Source organism: Trichoderma citrinoviride (assembly GCF_003025115.1).
Source record: "Trichoderma citrinoviride strain TUCIM 6016 unplaced genomic scaffold BBK36scaffold_10, whole genome shotgun sequence".
Lineage (NCBI taxonomy): Eukaryota > Fungi > Ascomycota > Sordariomycetes > Hypocreales > Hypocreaceae > Trichoderma > Trichoderma citrinoviride.
In genome coordinates this window covers 520,050-540,708 of record NW_020194718.1, presented here as the reverse complement: position 1 = coordinate 540,708, position 20,659 = coordinate 520,050, and the positions used below count along the sequence as shown (strand labels likewise).

Below are 20,659 nucleotides of genomic sequence, written 5' to 3'. Positions count from 1 at the left end.
TGATGCAGATGAATCGCTGGGTTGGAGGGGAGAAGACGAGGCGGATGCGGGAGGGGGGAGCGGAATTTATTGCTACTACTCCAAGCTGGGGCGACTAAGTCGATTGATGCTTGGGCGGTTCGGGGTGCGGATACGGTTTGGGTGCGATCGCCCTGGCAATGGCTGGAAAAGAGCCGGCGCTGGCGGTAGCACGAGCTGGACCGGCGACGATCTTGGGGCCCGGCCGCTGCGCTGCGTCCCGGAGACGGAGATGAAGGCGGTCGAGGCAGAGCCGACGATGCAGTCGCGGGTGCTGGACACCGGGATGCCGCTGCAGATGCCGGCGATGCTGGTGATGACGCCAGCAGCCGGGGGAGGGGTCTGAGTCTGTGGTGAAGCGCCATGTTTCATTCAGATGCACGGCAAATTGGAGAAGCATCAGGTACAACTACATAGGATGAGACGATACGGGATCCGCAGGGATTTGGTTCGTATTGCGTTGGCTGTTGGCGGACGACTATGTTGTCGAATGGTTGGCCAGCAAAGTGCACGGGAGATTGCCATGGCGGGGTTGGTGCTTGAGTACAGCCGGGCCAGAGCACGATGCTGTGCGTGTTCTCGAAAGAGATGGACTTGATGGTCAATGTACGATCAACTGCTCCTTGTTATGAGGGCCTGTTTCAAATTTCATTCTGTGATCAGCTCCATCCCGGCAATTCATCTCTGATCAGCAGGTCTAAAAAGGGCGGTGGGCGGCTGGCTGCAGATCGCTTTCGGGTGCTCCATATGGCGACTGAGGCTTGCGATTACTGTAAGATGAGACGCTCATCATCATCAACCGTTGGCTGGCCCTTGCATTGCTTGAAATGGGCAGCTGCTTTGCATCCAAGGTAAGGTATTTGGAGGATTCTTCAACGAGGTAGAGCATCAACTTCATCAACCCATCGATCCTACTTCCGCATTACTCTACAAACGTCTTTCACTCCGTTTTCAGCCCCTACATCCTTTGTTCTTCAAGTTGTGGTGCCTGTGAGACTCGTCGCCAAACCTTGCAGGACTGTGCGCAGATGTACTTGTATGTACCAGGCTCCAACAAAGGCAGCATGCACAAAATCTCCAAAAACGCGGCTGCATCTGAAACTCCCCCAGGCGATTCTATTCTTGCTCCATACTTGGGTGTTCAACTGTACAAGACACAACGTGCGCATCATGAAGAAGACGAAAGCCTCATGCGCCAACTGCAGTGGAACCTGAAGCTGTGTCAAAAACCAACAGGTAGTACCTGCTACAGGTACTAGGTACTTCTCTTCGCGCGTTTGACGCGCACGTGACCCAGCTCAATCGTGCCTGATTCTTCACCCAAAAATGCGCCGCTTAAGCCTCGGCGCGTCACGCTACTCGCGCCTCAGTGAAGCTGTCATCGCGCAAACTAAGTAGACACAAAGACACCAGCCAGGGAACAAAAAAAAAACACAACACATCGTTGCAAGGCTGAAACATCGTCTTCTCTTTCATCCCCGGCTTCTCGAAACCTCTGACGCTGGTGATTGCTTGCCTCGGATACCAACAAAAGCGACGTCTCTACGCCTCCCTACCGTTGCTTCTGGGCTCATGCGTCTCATCCCAACGTAACAAAGATGCTCTTTGTTGACCGCAACGCTCGCCCTGTAAGGATCCATCTTGGCTGGCACACAAAGAACCGCGGATCCAGTAGCCAAAGGAGCTCGAGTTTGAGCCTGCGGCAATTATAGATCACAGCCGTCGTCGCTTTGTGAATCTGATCCTGGCGACACTCCTATTTCAGAACATATCCGCCCTCACCCTCGACTTTCTTCAATCTCCTCCCTATATCTGACGAATCCCACATTCTCAAACGATCTCGACTATTATTTTCGCCGTCCATCACTCTCTTCTCATAGGCTACGACTACGACTTACGACTTTTCGACGCTTTCTTCCTACTGCCTGGCTCTTCTCACCATGATGAATGGGGGAGGAAGGGGAGGCAGGCTCCGGTCAAGAGAGCGCGGCGCTGCTGGGCGGCCCATCACTCGGACGCAGGTGCAGGATTTCAAGAAGCCCGATCTTCCCCCCTTGAAAGGCGCACCCAGCGGAAGACGGCAGTATGCATACGGAGCTGCGGAGGAACCTTCAAACCTCCGCCGCCCCAGCTTGAATGGCATGCCAATTACTCTCCAGGAGGCCATGGATGGCGTCCTTCGCAGACAGGAGATTCAAGAGGCCAAGGAGGCTGAAGAGCTGAGGCGTTATGGACAACGGCCGAATCCTCCCATCACTCGTAGGTATGACCAGGGGAGAGAAGCCAGCTTGAGCGACGACGCTTCACAATCTGGTTCCGACGCTGAGCCAACTCCACAACCAAACGGTGAGTATATTTGGGGGACGAAGCCTGACACGACAAAGCTTTGTTCTTTTTTTCACCCTAATGTTAGTCATGTCGGATGATGCTGATTATTCCTCACAGCCGCAAATTTTACAGCGCGAGCAGCCTTCGAGCATTCTTTCTTCGAGGAATCTGAGGATGACGAGAACGCTGAGGATGAGGATGGAGAACTCACTCCAAGTGATGATTCCGATTTGCGGAGTTTCAATGCCGAGGGCGATTACTTTGGTAATGCCTCGTTGAGGTCGTCACCCACGCCGCCGCCAGCCGTCAAACAGATTCCTTTGACCAGAGCGACGAAACCACCCCGCCCGCCTTCTTCCTTTCTACCAAGCCAACCCGAGGCTGGCAATGACCAACATGACCAGAGTACGCCGAGCCGACTCAGTGAAGCTCCGACCAGAGCTTGGGGCGCCTTCAAGAGCCTCCTAGGAGCAAGGAGCCTTGCACCTGTCAGCCCACCCGATTCTGACACCCAGTTAAGTCAAGGGGCCAGCACTAGCAGGCTTTCGGAACAGAATCAGTCCACGGCAAGACTGCGTGTCCCCAATTCATCGACCATTCTGGGCTCAGCAAATCAGTCACGGCTTGCAGGCCAGCGGACAATACCCCCTCGGAATGATGATGTCCTCCTTGGCCATACGGTTCCAGCTACTTCCTCCTGGCGTACATCAGGCAAATCCGCCATCCAGCTGGGGCCTCTGTTCCCAACAGATCACAGCGAGATGGATGACGCCATGCAAGACGACATTCGAGAGACTGAAGGCCCTGGTCGTCGAATACGCCAAGAGAACTGGTGGCGTGCTCTCGCGTCTCTCTGTCCCTGCACTTCTCGGCGGCAGCTTCGGCAACGGGACTGGCAAAACGGAGAGATCGGCTCTCCCACATATTCGGACCCGGAATCTGACGATGACTCGGAGCTCGATTCGGCACTCACCGACGACTCCATCAACTGGCAACAGCTGTTCAACCCCCTCACATATTTGCGGGCTATTTCCTGGTTCTTCAGCGCCGCCATGGAGAGTGTCGTCAACCTCTTCTCCGGCCTTTTCACGGATTCCTTACGGGACCGGTTGATGCGTATTGGTGAGGTTTTGGTTTACACCGTCAGTGGCTTCTCTTTCGTCCTGCTGGCCGTCGTCTTATCCAGCATTGCCATTGCCAATCTGCCCAGCTTCGAAGAAGCGCCTTCAGTTTCCGTCCCTTCGGTCCCCGTGCCAAGTTTTCCGGGTTTTGGAGACATTGCCTCTCAGATTGGACGCTTCATTCCATCCGTTCCTTGGTCCTCACGAAGCGCATGGGATGATTTCCCCGGACTTGACGAGCTGCGAGGCGACCAGTATGCCGAGTTTCAGGATCTGATCAACCAGGTACTACGAGACCTCCGCCTGATGAAAGGTGCTGGGAAGCTCCACGAGTCGTCAATCGAGAAGCTCAATGCGATCGTTCCAAAAATGGTGCACATGACTCTCAAGGACGGAAAGCCTGTCGTCACACAAGATTTCTGGCATGCCATTCGGGATCTGATCGAGAAGGACGGCAGCTTCCCCATGCTGAACAAGGGCAGAAGCGGACATTACGAACCATCGGCGGAGAAGCAGTGGAAAGACATCGCAGCCTGGCTGGCGGGTCGTCCAGAAATCGCCTCCAAGATCAACGAGGCGAACGACGGACTGGCCAAGAAGCTGCCGCACATGTGGGAGGCTTGGGCAACGGACAACCAGCGCAAGGTTGAGCAAACCCTCCGCCCAATACTGGACAAGATGAAGATCACTGGTTCTCTCTCGGACAAGGACATCGACAAGCGCCTTGATCAGCTTGTTAAAAAGCACGTGGGGAGCAACAAGAGCGGCAGCACAATCGTGACTCGGGACTACTTCCTCCAGTACCTGAAGAACGAGTTTGCCAACCATCGAGCGGAGATGATGGCCGAAATCAGTGAGCTGCAGCCCAGGCTGGAACAGCTCATTCGCGACTCGGTCGATCTGGCCAAGAAGGACGACTCTTCGAGCATGACACGGACGGAGGTTACCAAGCTGGTTGACAGCATGGTGCGCAACGCCATTGCCGATCTCAACCTGGAGGCCATGGCCAAGGGCAGGATCCGTGCGCACTGGGATTCGGAGCTCAAGAATCAACTCAACTACTTTGGAGTGGGCGCCGGCGCCATCATCGATCCCTCCCAAACCTCGACAACGTTCAAGCCCGACGCCAAACATCTCAACGACAAGGGCCTCAAGGGAGCTCAACCGTACGCACCCATCGAGGCTCTTCTCCCGTGGCATGACGATGGCGACTGTTGGTGCGCCGCTCGCGAGGTCAACAAACGCGGCAACCCGCATGGTGCGAAGCTGAGCGTCATCATGGCCCACTCGATCATCCCGCAGCATATCGTGATTGAGCACATTCTGCCCGGTGCCACGACAAATCCCGGGGCACGGCCACGCCAGATCGAGGTGTACATCAAGGTCGAAGACAGGGCTGTGAGAGAGCGTCTGCTGGACTTTGCCGCTGCTCACTTGGTCGAAGACGAGTCGGACTGGAACCACACGCCCGCGGACTTGCCTCCGCAGTTTGTCAAGGTCACGCAGTTCACCTACGAGGGCGCGGAACTCCACGACGGCGTCCACGTTCACCGTCTCAGCAACGAACTGATGGCCCTCAACGCGGAGACGGACCAGGTGATTGTTCGGGCCGTAAGCAATTACGGTGCTCCCAATCACACTTGTTTCTATCGCATTCGCCTCTTTGGACATAAAGTAGGCAATTAGTGGAACCAAACAACACTGGGAGAGGGAGAAGAAGACGAGAACTACTTTCAGCATTCGGCGGCGTCACAGGAGCGTTTGGTTTGATACGATCTCATCTTGAATTTTGATGGTTTTCTTTTTCCTTTCATCGTCTCGGTCTCGTTTATTGGTTGGGAAAGCATTGCTTTCACTTGTCTTCTTCTTTTTTGAGAGCCAGGCGCACGCGTAGATTAGGTTCGGATATGTGTACGGATTTGGGCAGATGAGAGCTTCGCGACGAAACAAAGGAAATACCCCCCCTATTTTCGCTTTTCCCTTGCGCATACTCAACGCAGCACGGAAAGAGCAGGTGGTGGGCATTGTGACTTTTCTTTCTCTCTTTTTACGTATCTTGAAATGAGAAACAACGGAAATACCGATTCGGCCCCCTTGGGGTTTGGTTGCTGTATCTTGTGCATGTGCTGCTTTGTCTGTCGGTTGGACTGTTCTCGTCTTTTCTTTGTGATGGCTTATAGGTAGGAAGCTGTTGTCTGAGTGCATTACATTGCGGACGGGACATGTGATCATGTTTCAATATACTGGCGGCGTACATTGGGAGACGTGGTGGAGAAAGGGGATGTCGTTTTGAGCCCGAGACTGGATATTCCACAGCGTTGTGACTGTTTATACAAATTCTTGAGAACTCTAAACTGCAAAGTATCACCATGCTCTGAATTATACCTCCGCAATACATGTATACAAACAACAACAATATCAACCAAAATTCCAACCAGGGTCCCCTCAACCATCCAGCAAACCCGCAGCCAAAGCCTCCAAATCCTCCAGCGTCTCCGGCTCCTGATCCACCTCGAAGACTTTCCCTCCCTTCTTCTTCTTCTTCTTCCCGTCCTTGCTCTTCTCCTTCTTCTTCGCCCCTTCGTCCTCCTCCTCCACGTCGGAATCGTCCTGGAACCACTTCTTGGGCTTCTTGCGCGGCGGCTCCGCATCGGAATCGTGCTCGTTGTCCTCGCCAGCAATAGGCAGGGAACGCAACAACGCCAACGGATCCTCTCCTCCATCGCCCCCATCCACGCCACCAAGCTGCGCATCGCCTCCACCAGCAGCAGTAGCAGCAGCGAGCTCCGCCGCCTCCCTCGCCTTCCTCTTCTCCTTCTTCTCCCGCTTGCGCTGCTTCGCGAGCATCTTGTCGTCCAAGTCCGCCTCCTTGACCCTGACCGCCTCCGTGTCGAGGAACTTGCGCCGCTGCTCCTCCGCGGGGCCCTGCTGCTTGAAGTCTTCCTCGTTCTGCAGCTCGTACACCTCGTGCGCGTTGCCGTCGTCGTCAAAGACGAGCTTGGAGCCGTTGCCGAGGAATTTCGCCATCTTCTTCTTCGACTGCAGGGCCTTTTCGCGGCGCTTCGAGTCGACGACGTAGAGGTCGTTGCCGCCGAGGGGTATGACCTTGGCGTTGTTGGGGGGCGCCTTGCCGGCGATTTGGTCGAGGTCCTCGTCGTTGAGCCGCCTCTTGACGGCCAGGAAGTCGTCGTCTTCGTCGTCGTCGCCCTTGGCCGCGTCGCCTCCGTCCAGGACAAGCTTGGAGTAGTGGCTTGACAAGACGTCCTGGTTCGTTCGCTCAAACATCTTGTCGTATTTGGTCCGCACCTCTGGCTTCTTCTTTTCCTTCTTCCTCTTGTCGTACTCTCCGTCCAGGTCCATGTCTGATTCTGAGTCGCTCGACATGGCTTGGCGGGGCGCGTTCTTTATCCTCTTGATGTCTTCGCCCTTTTGGAATTTGATCTGCGGCGTTCCGGGCAGGCCGAGGCTCGCTGCGTAGGCGTCCCAGTCGTGCGCGTCAAACTTGAAAACCTCCTTGTCCTTCTGCAGGTGGATGGATCTTGTATAACTGATGAACGCCTTCTGTCCCAGATACTTCAAGTCGGGGAACTTGAAGCACATGTCTTGCAGGTTGTTCTTGATGCTCTTCTTCTTCTTCTCCTTGACGTGTACTTTCTGTATGGGGATCTTCTTGTGTTCTAGTCGCTTGATCATTCCCTCTTCTTCGCTGGGATCGAGGAAGAGAACGGCACGGCCATTGCTCTGGAATCGGGCTGTTCGTCCTACTCGGTGAATATACGTATCAGCATCCTCGGGACAGTCGACCTGAATGACCCAGTCAACAGCAGGGAAATCGATTCCTCGCGCGACCACGTCAGTCGCAAACAGACACGATGTCTTTGCGGCGGTGAATCTGTTTGTGATTTCCAGTCGCGCCACTTGCTTCTGGCGGCCGTGCAGATGCAGTAGCGGGATACCGGGCTGGAGATGTCGAAAGCTTTCGTAGACGAACCGGACTTGCTTGCCGGAGCTGAGGAAGACGATGATCTTGCTCTTGACGTTCGCCTTGATGAAGCCGTATAATGTGTCGAGTTTCTCGGGGAGCGGGGTGACAATGTAGTGTTGTTGAAGGGTGGTGGGTGTAGCTGTTGAGGCGTCTTGGTGCACGGAGACGTATTCGGGGTCCTTGAGGCTGAGTCGGGCGAGATCAGAGACCTTTTTGCTCTGCGTCGCACTGAACATGAGCGTCTGGCGCGTCTTGGGCAGATGCTCAACCAGCGCATCGACCGCAGATTGGAATCCCAGGTCCATGATTCGGTCCGCCTCATCCAACACCAGAATCTGCAAGTTGTTCGCGTCGAATCCGGCCGTCTGGTCCAGGTGCTGCAGCATCCGTCCCGGCGTGCAGACAAGGATATTCATTCGAATCAGCCGCTCGGCCTCTTCCTTTAGACTCTTGCCACCAATCACCAGACCTGCTGAAAAGGCGTGGTGTCGTCCGATCTTGCGCAGCACTTCGAAAATTTGCACCGCCAGCTCTCGAGTGGGGGACAGGATCAGAGCGCCCAGGCCGTCGAATTCTGTCCATTGTTCGCGATAGAGCTTCTCGAGCACCGGTACCAGGAAAGCCAATGTCTTTCCGCTGCCCGTCTTCGCCGCGCCGAGGATGTCCTTGCCCTGCAATGCCAGCGGGATCGCTTGTTCCTGGATCTCGGTCATGTTCGTGTAGTGGGACGCATGAAGGCCTGATGCCGTCGCGGGTGAGATCGCAGAAGACAAGTCGGCAAACGTCTTTAACTTGCCAGACTTGGGGTCCTAGAAAGAATCATGGTTAGCCATCAGGTCAACAAGCATGAACAAGCTTGCGTTCCGTTCCACTCACCAGCCCGGCAATGGCCTCCTGGAGCTTGTGCAAGTCCTCATGCTCGCGCTTCCTCTTCTGCTTCTTGAGTTCTGTCTTGTTCGGTTTATGCGGCGGCTTCTGCTTCCCAGCAGTTCGTGCAGGCATCTCGACTTCGGGCGCAGGCGCTGGAACGAATGTGGATTTTGTCGAGGGTTGAGGTCAGGATTCTGCTTCATCGAGCATCGTCGCATGCTATTGCATGGGAAACTTTTTAATCGGGGCATTGTTATCTTATCGATAAGAAATAATCCAACGATTGTAGGGTAGGCAGTTGGGCGGCGACGGCGAAACCTGTGAGCTCCACGTCTAGAAATGTCTTATAAAGCTTCAATCATGAGCAGCTCTTGGGGTCTCTATGTAATTCTGTCTCCTGTTCAAATCACTCGTGTCTGCATCCATTTATGATTCAACAATGCACCAAATCAATGCACAGGATCAACTTGCAAGAATGGTGTTAATGTTGACAAATACCCATGGCCATTTGAAGACACGTTCCAAAAGCGACTACACCAAGAGACAGAACGCCCCCTTGCGGAAGAATTCTAGTTCTTGCTAATGGAAGTATTCACGACGATAAGCTTGAAAATATTCGAAGTTGGTAGTGTGCTTTTCCCCCTTCTATTTCAACACTCTACCAACCTGTGATATACATAACATCCAGGACAAACGGACAAGAACAACAATCTCGCCTACTAAGTAGACACCATCCCTCCAGCCACAACCCCTGCGCAGCAAAAAGGAAGCATTACAGACTCTTTCAACGAAAAGAGGCTGGCATCACATACCGCCAAAAAAGTCGAAAAAGAAAAGGACCGAACGCGGATCGAACGCGTGACCTAGAGATCTGCAATCTCTCGCTCTACCACTGAGCTATCGATCCTTGAGTGGGCGCAAATTTATTTGCCCTTATAAAGGCATCAAGATGAGACACGGGACAAAAAACATAACAGCAAAAAGTGCAAAAAAAGGGAAAAAGAAAGGACCGAACGCGGATCGAACGCGTGACCTAGAGATCTGCAATCTCTCGCTCTACCACTGAGCTATCGATCCTTAGGTGATATAGCGCCGATTATTATTAGCTTATATAGCATCCACGCGGCCAGATGCTTATTGCTGGCTTTCGTCACAGAGAGAGGACTTCAACCTTCTTCTTTACACCATGCAAACAAACTGCTTCACGTCGTTTCCTACTTGTTAATGGCATAGCAAAACAATTGGATTTGACAATGCTATAATTGCTCCAAGTAAGCTCACCCCATACACCCCCACAAAGGTGTAGATCTCGCACCCATATCTGCCATACGTGCAAATCTACTGCACCGCCAACCCGGCATATATCATGACACTCTCAATCCCGTTATCCCAGGACGCCGCCGCGAATTCGCGCTGCTCGTCAAAGTCGCAATTCTTTTTTTTAAACTGGCTAGTAACAATAGCATTAGTGGTACCTCCGCCGTAGGAAGAAATAGGCTGACATGTTATACGCAGCGCCCGACTTGATCTCGTCATCATCTATCAGTGCCATTGGCAACAGCAGAGGATTCGGCGACGACCGACTCTTTCAAGCTCTTGGATTAAACAGATGCGGGGGCGCAACTGTTTTCCCGCAGCATGGGCAGCTGAACTTTAAGCACAGCATGGAGCTCCTCGAGCCAATTGTTGATCTCGATCTCAATGGTGTCCAGGAAATTCTGTCCAAAGTCTAGAGCGGCATTAATACTGGTGTGTGATGCTGTCAGTTGTGGCGAGGATGCCATCCCATGTGGATAGGAACCTTTAGACAGCAACAACCTCCTCATCGAGGACGCCGAGCTTCTTGAAGACCCAGACAACTGCCTTGACAATGAAATTGACAGCATTCAGAATGAACGACGAGTCTTCATCGCCAGTCTGGACGAAGAACTGCACGAATCCTCCTCCTCAGTAGAGGCTGGCACTGGGAAAACTGGGTACTCCTTCTAGAAGACTGTTCTGATTTGGGCTCTCTTTTCTATTTGACATGTATTGGTGATTGTTGTTTTGTTATCTACAGTGAGGAAGCAATTCATTGTATGCTTACTTTTCATTATACTCAATATTTATCTAGGTTCCGTCGTCCAAGGAAGTGCCTTTCTATCAACGACTTGTTAACTCAACGTTCCACTTCGTCTGCTTAAAAGTGAGATACCATTCTTCAACTCAAATAGCTTATGATCTAGCTTGCATTTATAATGCAACAATGAAGGAAAGCTGGACTCGTAAAGACCTCATTCCTTCTCGTCGAACAAGGCGCATCAGTGTGTCTCAGCTGGGCAAAAAAGAGTGAAGCTTATTATACCAGAGTTTCTTTCGGTTTTTTCATAGACGCCAAGGCGGGTTGGTGGAGTGGTCTAACACGTGCGACTCAAGAGAATATCTTGATCCCTCAAAAGGATTTCGCATCTCGCAAGAGGCGTGGGTTCGAATCCCACACCCGTCAGTCTTTTTTTGCCTTTTTGCACTCTGACACTATATTTGAGAGACTGCTGGGTCAAGGTTACTAGGAAAGCAGAAGCACCAAAGAAGAAAAGGTTTGGTGTTTTGTTTTATTGCTGCGATGTGGTTACAAACTGGACCGGAACAGCTGGGTTGCCCTTCTGATTGCAGGTAGGGCAACGAACCAATAGTATTACACCGTTCCTGAAGAGATGGGGAAGCTTTGGCGAGACGGTGTTTTGTCTCCTGATGCAAAGATGAAAGTTCAGTAGTCAAAAGTTGAAATGGAGAAAATCCAGTGCAATAAACATAGATATCACCTATCATGTCTTCAGTACACCTGAGCTTGATGCTGTAGTGTCTGATTCAGCGCATCTTGCTTTGCCTGCCGGAGACTCAGGAGAGGCAACATAAGCTAGTCCTAACGCGGTAGTCGTTGATTGCCTTGGCCCTTGCATTACGCCATACCTTAAAGTTGCAGCTGCTGGCACCTCTCGCATTACTCAGCAAACAACCAAACAAGCGGCAGATGCGCAACCTGGCCACGCTCCGACTCGACACCTTCAACCACCAACAGCAGCAGCAAATCCTCAGACACGGACATCAGTACAACCTTGCCTGCATCTACGAGCGCATTGTCACCATGAGCGGCCCCATCCATGTCCAGTCCGACGGCGAGTGGCAGTCGCTGCTCTCGAAGAACTCCGTCGTGGTCGCAGATTGTACGGCACTTTGCTGGATTTGAGACGAGCCATCTTGCGACAGACTCAAGAGATGCATCACTGCTAACGAAAAACCATGACAGTCTACGCCGATTGGTGCGGTCCCTGCAAGATGATCGCGCCTCACTTCGAGCGCCTCGCCAAGGAGCACTCGCGCCCGAACAAGGTCGCCTTTGCAAAGGTCAACGTCGACAACCAGGCCAACATCGCCCGCACCAACGGCGTCACGGCCATGCCCACCTTCGTCATCTTCCACAACGGCTCGACTGTCCAGACCATCCGCGGCGCCAACCCGTCTGCCCTGACCGAGGCTGTCACAAAGGCCGTCGCGCTCGGCGACGGAGGCAAGGCCGAAGACGTCTTCAAGACTCCCGGCAGGACCCTGGGCGGCGACGGCCCCGTCCCTGGCGGCCAGCGTCACTGGAGTGTGACCGTGCTGCTCAACCTCGTCATGATGCTCGTCGGACTCTATCTGACGTCCTTATTTTCGGCACGTAACAAACAGGAAGCGTAGGGGGGAGGGAAGGGAGCAGAATTGCTGACTGGCAGGCCAGATTGATGCGTACAAGGGCGCGGAACAGTCCATGTTCAACCCGAAGAGACAGCAGCCACCGCGGGGGAAGCCGGCGGCGGCTGGAGGACCGGCGCCAGCAGGCAGTGCTCGGCCGCAGCAACAGAGGTCGGCATTCAAGACGCTAGCTGATTTGTGATTCTTATGATGTTCATGATGCGACGGAGGCGAATGAGTGGTGGTTGGTGGACGGACAAGCCGTGTTGTTTCTGTGCGTGAGCGTTTCTACAACTGCGTCAGCCAAGGTGGCATACAATGGAGATGCCTACAATGCCGTTGCCTGCTTATTATTACTATCCCATATCTCTTATGAAAAGGAGATGAACAATCTTTGAAAGGAAAGATAAAAAATGCACAACTTCCATCGTGCTGAACCGGTCTAATGGAGCTCGTCTTTGTAGTGCGCCTGTTAGCGCTGATTCGAGAATCGCATGCAGGCTTATCGACAATCGTGGCAAACACGTGACCGTGAAAGCTTGAAAAAGTTGAGAACTGCCATTATTCAGGAAGAAGAAGAGCATTTTCTCTCCTTGCAAAATTTCGGTGCCAAAATTGAAGATGCTGTCGTTGAATGGGATCAGGAATGCTTGCCCCAAGTGCAGCTACGCCTATCTCTTCACGGCGTCGAGACAGTCCAGACATGCTTCATTCTCACCGGCATCACTGACAAGATCGACTGCCCCACGCATACAAATTCAGCGAGGCTCGTCTCAACTAAACAGACGATGTTTTTCCACTTCCAAAGCTGCTCTTCAAGAGCCGTCAGATATCCCAGCAAAACAATCTGCAGAGGATCTTGAAAAGGTCGTTCGTGAGGCGAAGCAGCGCTTTCGAGACACCCTTCCAAAGGGATATCTCAGCGTGGAAGAGTATGCGCTGTACGAACGGCTCTACGGACCGCCACTGCGAGAGACGGCGCCAGAAGATGTCGGCATCCCGACGCATGCGGACATGGAAGAGGTGACACGGTTAAGCGATGAAGGGACGCTGCTGAGAGAGTTGGAAGACGGAGGCTTCGAAGAAGTCATCTACAGACTACCCTTCGCGGATGGGGAGGTAGAGGAGCCTTCAAGGGAACAGCTGTCGGCATCTGACTCTGCCGTGGAGGCAGTCGAGGAGTCATCAACTTACATCGATGCCGTCGCCAGAAACCCAAGGGAGCATGAGGCGCTGCAGAGGCTGATGCAGGATTTCAAGGCCGCTCAGAAGAAGCAAATGGAGGATGAGATTGCAGCAGCGAGGGCAGAAGCCGAAGCAGAGCAGGAGGCTTATGAGATGGAAGAGGAGGAAGTCCTCTTTGATGAGCAAGATCCTGGGACAGAGATGCAGGTGCTTTCAGGCGAGGCACGACGGTTCCATCCCTACACCCTGCAGGGCAGGTTCCACGGAAGCCCGGTCGAGATCTCACTCCCTCAAAGCTCACTCGTCACACCTATCCGGGACCTGTTGGACCGAACCCATCTGTCTCACGTCAAGGCCGCTGCCGAAGCCGCATTCGGCGGCCCAGGACTACCAACTTCACCGTCCACGCCTGAAGGGAAGAAGAACGGGCAGATGGGCGGCGTCGGCCTGCCCCCTGATCAACGACACATGACGGAGATTGAGGCCGATGCGTTCCTCGCCGGCTTCCTCCCTCCTGCTTATGCGTCGGTCACGTCGGTCTTACGAGAAGTGCGGAGGCGGTTGGGCAGCGACTGGATTCAAGAGCGGCTGAAAAGGAGTGAAAACGCAGGGTTGAGTGTCCTGGATGCCGGAGCTGGCGGAGCCGGCCTTGTGGCATGGGAGCAGATACTCAACGCAGAATGGGACCTACTACGGGAAAAGGGCGAGGTGAAGGGTTTGCAGCCTCCCGGAAGGAAAACCGTCATCACCGGCTCGGATCGTCTGCGTCACCGGCTGAAGAGCTTCCTCCACAATACAACGTTTCTGCCTCGGCTGCCTGATTACGAACACTCTGGAGAAACGCAGGGCGAGCATCTCGATGCCGGCGACAAACCGCAGCCGCGGAAAAGCTACGACCTCATCATCGCTTCTCATCTTTTCTTGAAGGAGAAGCAGGATCACTACCGCCAGGCCATCCTGAACAACCTGTGGACTCTTCTCAACAAGGACGGTGGCGTGCTTATCGTGATCGAGAAAGCCCATCCCCGAGGATTCGAAGCTGTCGCACATGTCAGAGACACGTTGCTCAAGCAATTCCTCCTGCCTCAGAACGGCGAGCCCGGCATCGCGGCGGAAGAACTGAATCCGGCATTCCATAGAGAGCGAGAAGCCGGCCACATCATCGCGCCGTGCACCAACCACGGAACGTGCCCCATGTACAAAGAGGCCGGCAAGAGCAAGGGCCGAAAAGATTACTGCTACTTCAACCAGCGCTTTACTCGGCCCACCTTCTACACCAAGATGCTGGGCAACAGCTCAAATACTCAGGGCGACGTCGAGTTCAGCTATGTGGCGATCCAGCGTGGCCACCTAAAGGCAGACCAGCGTCCCGGATGGAAGGCTACCGAGCAGGCCTTTGCGGGATACGAACATTCTCAGGAGAGCCCGGATATGCAAACCCTGCCGAGAATGGTTCTGCCTCCGCTGAAGCGCAAAGGCCACGTCACGCTCGACGTCTGCACGCCCGAAGGCAAGATTGAACGCTGGACGGTCCCCAAGAGCTTCAGCAAGCTCGCCTACCACGACGCCCGCAAGTCCCACTGGGGCGACCTCTGGGCTCTCGGGGCCAAGACCAAGGTCGCTCGCAGCGTGCGAGTCGGCAGCGGAGTAGACGATGGAGGGAAGCGAGCAGAGGGCGGCAAGAAGCCTCGCAAGGTCGAGATCACAATGGACGGAGGGCGGCTGTCGGCCAACGAGAAGAATGCGCGAAAGGAGCGCCGGTCGAAGGGGAAGCGCGATAGGCAGACGGATCTGATCAAGGAGATTTTGGAGGCGGAGGACCTCGAGGAGAGGGAGATTGAGAGGGAGATGGATGGAGAGGTTGAGGAGGAGCTGAGGTTCGAAGAAGAGGAGGAGCGTAAGAGGAGGTGAGAGGATATGCGCGAAAAGATATTGTATAACATTGGAGGAAACTGTACATTAGGCCCAAGCACTGGCGCATATGAGATTTTACGGCTCGTTAAAGCGTTATAGAATGACATAAAGTTTCTTGTATTGCTGCATACGTGTACAATATGGATGTTCTCCCACGACGGGTTATTTTAGGGAATCCGAGGGTGAAGGACCCTTATTTCAGCCCATCGTTTCCGTGATAGGCGGGATCTTCCCGAGCTGAAATAAAGATCTTCAGTCCCCTGTAACGGAGTAAATTAAGCATACCGGAAGCCAAGCTCACAGTTGTGCCGCCGCATAAATGCAGTAAAGTCACAAAACAAAAAACATCTCTCGCCATCATGGACGAATTAGCGACAGTAATATTATCCGTTCGATGAAAATGCAGCATCACAGCCGGCCAACAAAGCAAACCAAGAACTGCCAATATAGCCGCGTTCTTTATTTAGGCTACACTCTCAAAGACACATTATTCATTCGCCAATAGAATATCTGTATAAATAGGCACGATCTTCATTCGATAGTGATTTCCCTGATTGGGGAAGCTCCCTGCCGTGGCAAAGAAAAAGGAGGCTCGACGGTCTGGAACCTCGTCGGTCGGAAACAGCTATGCAAGACGTCCTGTCTAAGCGAGATCAAGCAACTCGACACGAAACAACCCAGCTGTCTAACATATAAACGCGTCCAACAAGTCGTAGATCAAAGCTTGTTGATGCTTCTTTTCTATACCACGTACTTGATTTTATGCGCCGTGGAAGGGAGAGTCTGGGACAACACGTTAACTTGGGGCATGTCTCTCCCTTTTGTCTGAACAGCCCCCAAGCAATCTCTCCACGTCTCAAGTTACACCCATTCTTTTCGCCCGTGTCTATCCTGTCTAGGAATGTTTGAGGAAGAGCGTCGTCGCGCCTCGCCGTGAAATTTCTTCGCAATGTTTGCCGGCCGCCCACGAGTCATCCGGAATAGCATCCTCCTGACGCTCGCCATCCTCACCATATGGCACCTCGGACTCTTATCCCGGGCGCCAACATCGGAATGGTGCCGCCTTGAGCATTTCATGAATCACGGCGCGTCTCCCGGGCAGTATCCCAAATTCAAGTCGAGCTTCGACTGGAGCAGCATCACTTTCCGCTATCCTCCAAACAACAACACCCAGCTGCCCCGTCAACGCAAACCCCTCCCCCGCATCCAGCACCAATTCAAGCCCGAATCACCAGCCGCCGCCAAGAAGCGCACCGAGAGGCTCCTCGCGGTCAGGCAAGTCTTCCAGCGGGCATGGCGAGGCTACAAGACGTTCGCCTGGAAGCAGGACGCCCTGCTCCCCATCAGCGGCGGCGCGAGGGAGCAGTTCTCGGGCTGGGCGGCGACGCTCGTCGACTCCCTGGACACGCTCTGGATCATGGGCTTGCGGGACGAGTTCGACGAGGCGGTGGCGGCGGTGGCGGAGATTGACTTTGGCTCTTCGACGAGCAGCCGCGTCAACATCTTTGAGACCAACATTCGCTATCTCGGGGGCCTGCTGGCGGCGTACGATCTCAGCGGCAGGGAGCTGCTGCTGGACAAGGCCGTCGAGCTGGGGGACCTCATCTATGCCGGCTTCAACACGAAGAACGGCATGCCTGTCGACTTCCTCAACTTTTACTCTGCCCAGTCGGGAGAAGGGCTGCTCGTCGAAGGCTCCGTCGTGTCAGCGTCGCCGGGCACGCTGTCCCTCGAGCTGGCGCACCTGTCCCAGGTCACGGGCGACCCGAAATACTACAGCGCCGTGTCGCAGGTCATGGACGTCTTCTACCAGGGCCAGAACAAGACGAGCCTTCCGGGGGTCTGGCCGATGAATGTCCACATGAAGGCCAAGGATGTCGTCAGCGGCAGCGCTTTCACGCTCGGCGGCTGCGCAGACTCGCTGTATGAGTATCTGCCCAAGATGCATCAGCTGCTGGGCGGCGGCGAGCCCCAGTACGAGACCATGTCCAGGACGTTTCTGCAGGCGGCGGATCGACACTTTCTGTTCCGTCCCATGCTGCCGGAGGAGGAGGACGACGACGACGACATCCTCATGCCCGGAAACGTCAACATCAACGATGGAGGAGAGCCGGTGCTGGATCCCGAGACAGAGCACCTGGCCTGTTTCGTGGGGGGCATGTTTGGCCTGGCAGGCAAACTCTTTGGCCGGACGGACGATGTCGACACCGGCATCAAACTGACCAACGGCTGCGTCTACGCGTACCGGGCCTTCCCCACCGGCATGATGCCCGAGAGGCTCGATATGGCACCGTGCAGGAACCGCTCTCACTGCCCTTGGGATGAGGAATACTGGCTGCAGGAGCGTGACAAGAGGCCGGAGTGGGAACCCCATCTACCCAAGGGCTTCACCAGTGCCAAGGACCCACGATATCTTCTGAGACCAGAGGCCATTGAGAGCGTCTTTTACTCGTACCGGATCACAGGACGGCGAGAATTCCAAGACGCTGCGTGGGACATGTTTACTGCTGTTGACAAGGGGACCAGGACGCAGTATGCGAATGCCGCAGTGCTGGACGTCACGACAGCGGCTGAGGAGCTGCCTCAGGAGGACTATATGGAGGTGAGCAATATTTCTTTCTAAAGAAATCTCTTTTTTTCTCCTTCTGTAGACTGACAGCGGCCCCATCTTGCTGGCATATAGAGCTTCTGGCTCGCTGAGACGTTGAAATACTTTTACCTTGTGTTTACGACGCCGGATATCATCAGCTTGGACGACTATGTGCTCAATACCGAGGCTCACCCATTCAAGCTTACGGGATGAATTGGGCAAAAGGACGTACACTAAACAGTATGAGACCTTGGCTATCTCCCGTCAGCGCCAACAAGCAGAATAATACATGACACTGACGCTTGTAATCATACAGGCGGGCTTACATGTACTTGTATGTCTTCCTCAACGCAATCAAGTGTCATGGATACTACTGCAGCCATGTGAAAACACCTTGTGGTGGAGGCCTACTCGGTTATGGAGGAGTTTCCGGTGGCCAATCAATCGACTTGCGAGCGACGATCAATGATATCTAAGTTGCGAGAATCAAACACGCCAATCAATACTTGATCGAGTTACACAGGCGGATTTCTGGTTTATCTGCCGACTTTGTACTTAGTTGCAATAGCAGGCTCGTCAACAGGGATCATAAAGTCTGAAGTTGCGAGTCCTTTTGGGCCTCGAGATAATCGAGCAACAGGGCGCGCCAACCTCAATGGAGTTCCTTTTTGGCAGTTTCATTATTGGATCAGACAGAAGTTAGCTGAGATACAGTAGGTACCTCATGTTGGTACAGCTCACGGGTGGCCAATTGACAATGTTCAGCGTCTCTCCGATCCTGCAGTAGTTGGGAGAGAGCTCTCCTTGGGCAGATGTGTGAGCAATTGCTCAAAATTCGGGCCGTTTAGGACCTCCAGATCAGCAAAGTTGTTGACGACGGTTTTGGAAGGCCGTCTTCCAGTGTTGATATCTGCACACGGGAGCTTCTCGAAAAGCCTGGATTGGCTGGATCGAGTAAGATCGAGAGAGCTTTGAGAAAGCAGAACAACACAAAAGGCCTCGGAAATAGCACGATTGAAGCAAGCTCGTCTACGCCATCTCCACACACCTTCACGATTTGTCTCGATGCCATGGTCCGTGACGATTAGGTGCATGCGGAGCTCCTCCTTGTGCCAATTGCTCGCAGAAAAGGTAGAAAAGCATCATTCCAGGCAGAAGATACTCACAGACGAGAATAAAAGCTATGCCCTATATGACAACAGCTCGACCGGTTAAAAACAGACGAGGAGTTTCTGGTCGTTAGAGCCGTTTAAGCGCTCTCAGACGAGATGCCGGACGTCGTCCTCGGTACGCCTGATTGGGTTTTGGAGCTTCCTCCCGAATGCTCATTGCAAGTTCAGTGACGACAGAACGCATCATCCGGCGAAGCATTTCGCTGGCGGAGGGAGTTTTCTCTGCTGTCCAAGTAAGAAAATTCGCTGACGAGGAGGCGTATAAGATGTCCCATGTACTACCGAGTACTGGACGGTGAAGCCTGGTGATGATACCGGCATGGAGGCCACGCTCACTTCGTGCTCGCTGTGCTCTTTCTTCTTGATTGCGTTTGTGTCCATCCCGCGATTTCAGCAAATCGCCTTTGTAGTTAGTTGACTTGACACGTCACTGCACATCGCCGTTCTATAGCACGCCATTGCTAACGTCTCGAATCCTTTGAAAAGATTGGAGTATAGGTACTCCGTAGTATCATAGAAACATTTTTGGTTGACGCTGTCGTGCCAAGTAGAACGCATGTGTCTCTATCCCCTTTCGTCAATGATAAGTGGACCATTGCCTCCTGCTTCTATGCCCCTCCCATAGGGATTCTCGGTTTCCGGGTCCGGGCAGGCAGGTTAGGGGGTGGGCATGGCATAGACTCCGTCAGACACCGAGCAGCAGCCCTTTCGCTGTCTCCAGCAAATCCAGCTTACCAGAACCGCCGGCAGACTGGCAGCTCTAGTCAGTCTATCGAATCGAACATCGTCCGTCTCTGAATTTTCGACGAGTTGGTAGCGCGTGCCTGATTGTATGGCTTGTGCGACGGCATACCTAGTACGAAGTACCAACAGCAGTATCCAGGTTCCAATGCCGCAGAGCTGGAATTCTCCCTCTCTCATCCCGCACGGGCTGACGTCAGGGCGAAGGCGCTTTTGCTCGTTGCGCAGACTGTGTCCATGCTGTTGTTCGAAGGCGAATGTCACGGTGTCAATCTGCCTGGAACACCAAGTTCCAGCGGCCGGAGCTTTAGGTTCGAACTGTGTGGAGAGCTGCTTGCGCCGAAGCCACTCACAGCGGCTGCTGGGTCATACTCATATGCACCACAGCAGCCTCTTCTGGGCGATTCTTGCTGCCCATCAATTGAAGACGTCACAAAACTGTTACTGCGCACGGAGGCAAGAAACTCAAAGCCGCAGCGAATTGGCCAATCAGCGTAGGCGCAACACCCGGGCGCAGATGGTGATCTCGAGGGGTTTGGGCTGGTGACGTAGCCGGCATGAGTCGGCTGTGGCTGGTGGGTACGGCTATACAAGGCCATATGGGCCAAGCGTCTGTGGCGGTGCAAGCTGCTTGTGCCAGCGCTCTTTAACAGTCGTGATGCCGCCAATCTTGTTTGCTGCACGGCACACGGCTCGCTGATGCAGGTACTCATCGAAGGGAAATCATTTGTGAATTTACCAAGACGATTCATATAGACGAATCCAAATCGCTGCAATGAGACAGCAGAACGAGTTGCAGTTGATGGTGACCACGAGAGCCCACCAGAGCCTCTCACTCCCCATCCATCTCGACATCGCACAATGCCGAATACCTGGATCGCCACACGGGTGCACCAGTTGGAGGAGATGGAAGCAGGCAGTTTTCGCTAACCCAGATCAAAATGGGGCCCGTTCCTGGGCCAAACAAGTGCGACTGCAAACGCCAAAACTAGGCAGAGCTGCGTCCCCCGTTTGCCGGCGTCTG

At 53.8% G+C, this 20,659-nt stretch overlaps 4 protein-coding genes and 3 non-coding genes across 7 annotated transcripts; 4 read left to right on the top strand and 3 right to left on the bottom strand.

Moving 5' to 3' along the window:
- Positions 1-1,954: 1,954 nt before the first annotated feature.
- On the top strand, positions 1,955-5,153 carry BBK36DRAFT_1176971 (hypothetical protein; the record flags this gene model as incomplete). Its single annotated transcript, XM_024896038.1, has 2 exons — positions 1,955-2,364; positions 2,464-5,153. The coding sequence occupies exons 1-2, from the start codon at positions 1,959-1,961 to the stop codon at positions 5,151-5,153; spliced, it is 3,096 nt and encodes a 1,031-aa protein (XP_024747974.1). The 5' UTR covers positions 1,955-1,958.
- A 754-nt stretch (positions 5,154-5,907) lies between these two features.
- On the bottom strand, positions 5,908-8,483 carry BBK36DRAFT_1135876 (DEAD-domain-containing protein). Its single transcript, XM_024892791.1, has 2 exons — positions 8,329-8,483; positions 5,908-8,261 (listed from the first exon to the last, which is right to left on the bottom strand). The coding sequence occupies exons 1-2, from the start codon at positions 8,452-8,454 to the stop codon at positions 5,913-5,915; spliced, it is 2,475 nt and encodes an 824-aa protein (XP_024747973.1). The 5' UTR covers positions 8,455-8,483; the 3' UTR covers positions 5,908-5,912.
- Positions 8,484-9,157: 674 nt separating this feature from the next.
- Positions 9,158-9,229, bottom strand: BBK36DRAFT_t121. The gene has a single exon. It is a non-coding gene; the product is annotated as a tRNA-Cys (tRNA).
- Positions 9,230-9,327: 98 nt separating this feature from the next.
- On the bottom strand, positions 9,328-9,399 carry BBK36DRAFT_t120. The gene has a single exon. It is a non-coding gene; the product is annotated as a tRNA-Cys (tRNA).
- Positions 9,400-10,699: 1,300 nt separating this feature from the next.
- Positions 10,700-10,807, top strand: BBK36DRAFT_t133. The gene has a single exon. It is a non-coding gene; the product is annotated as a tRNA-Leu (tRNA).
- A 639-nt stretch (positions 10,808-11,446) lies between these two features.
- BBK36DRAFT_1176956 (thioredoxin-domain-containing protein) lies at positions 11,447-15,129 on the top strand (the record flags this gene model as incomplete). Its single annotated transcript, XM_024896037.1, has 4 exons — positions 11,447-11,525; positions 11,609-12,019; positions 12,095-12,204; positions 12,796-15,129. 4 exons carry the CDS (start codon positions 11,447-11,449, stop codon positions 15,127-15,129), a joined length of 2,934 nt encoding a protein of 977 aa, XP_024747972.1.
- Positions 15,130-16,081: 952 nt separating this feature from the next.
- Positions 16,082-17,936, top strand: BBK36DRAFT_140909 (glycoside hydrolase family 47 protein; the record flags this gene model as incomplete). Its single annotated transcript, XM_024897476.1, has 3 exons — positions 16,082-17,424; positions 17,488-17,734; positions 17,816-17,936. 3 exons carry the CDS (start codon positions 16,082-16,084, stop codon positions 17,933-17,935), a joined length of 1,710 nt encoding a protein of 569 aa, XP_024747971.1.
- Between the last annotated feature and the right edge of the window lie 2,723 nt (positions 17,937-20,659).

What these genes read in the sequence shown, in the direction of transcription:
- BBK36DRAFT_1135876 (XM_024892791.1), bottom strand. Translation starts at nt 8,454, where the DNA reads ATGCCTGCACGAACTGCTGGGAAGCAGAAGCCGCCGCATAAACCGAAC. An exon ending in AGGAGGCCATTGCCGGGCTG is followed by an intron (nt 8,262 to 8,328) that starts GTGAGTGGAACG and finishes GATTCTTTCTAG; the next exon opens with GACCCCAAGTCTGGCAAGTT.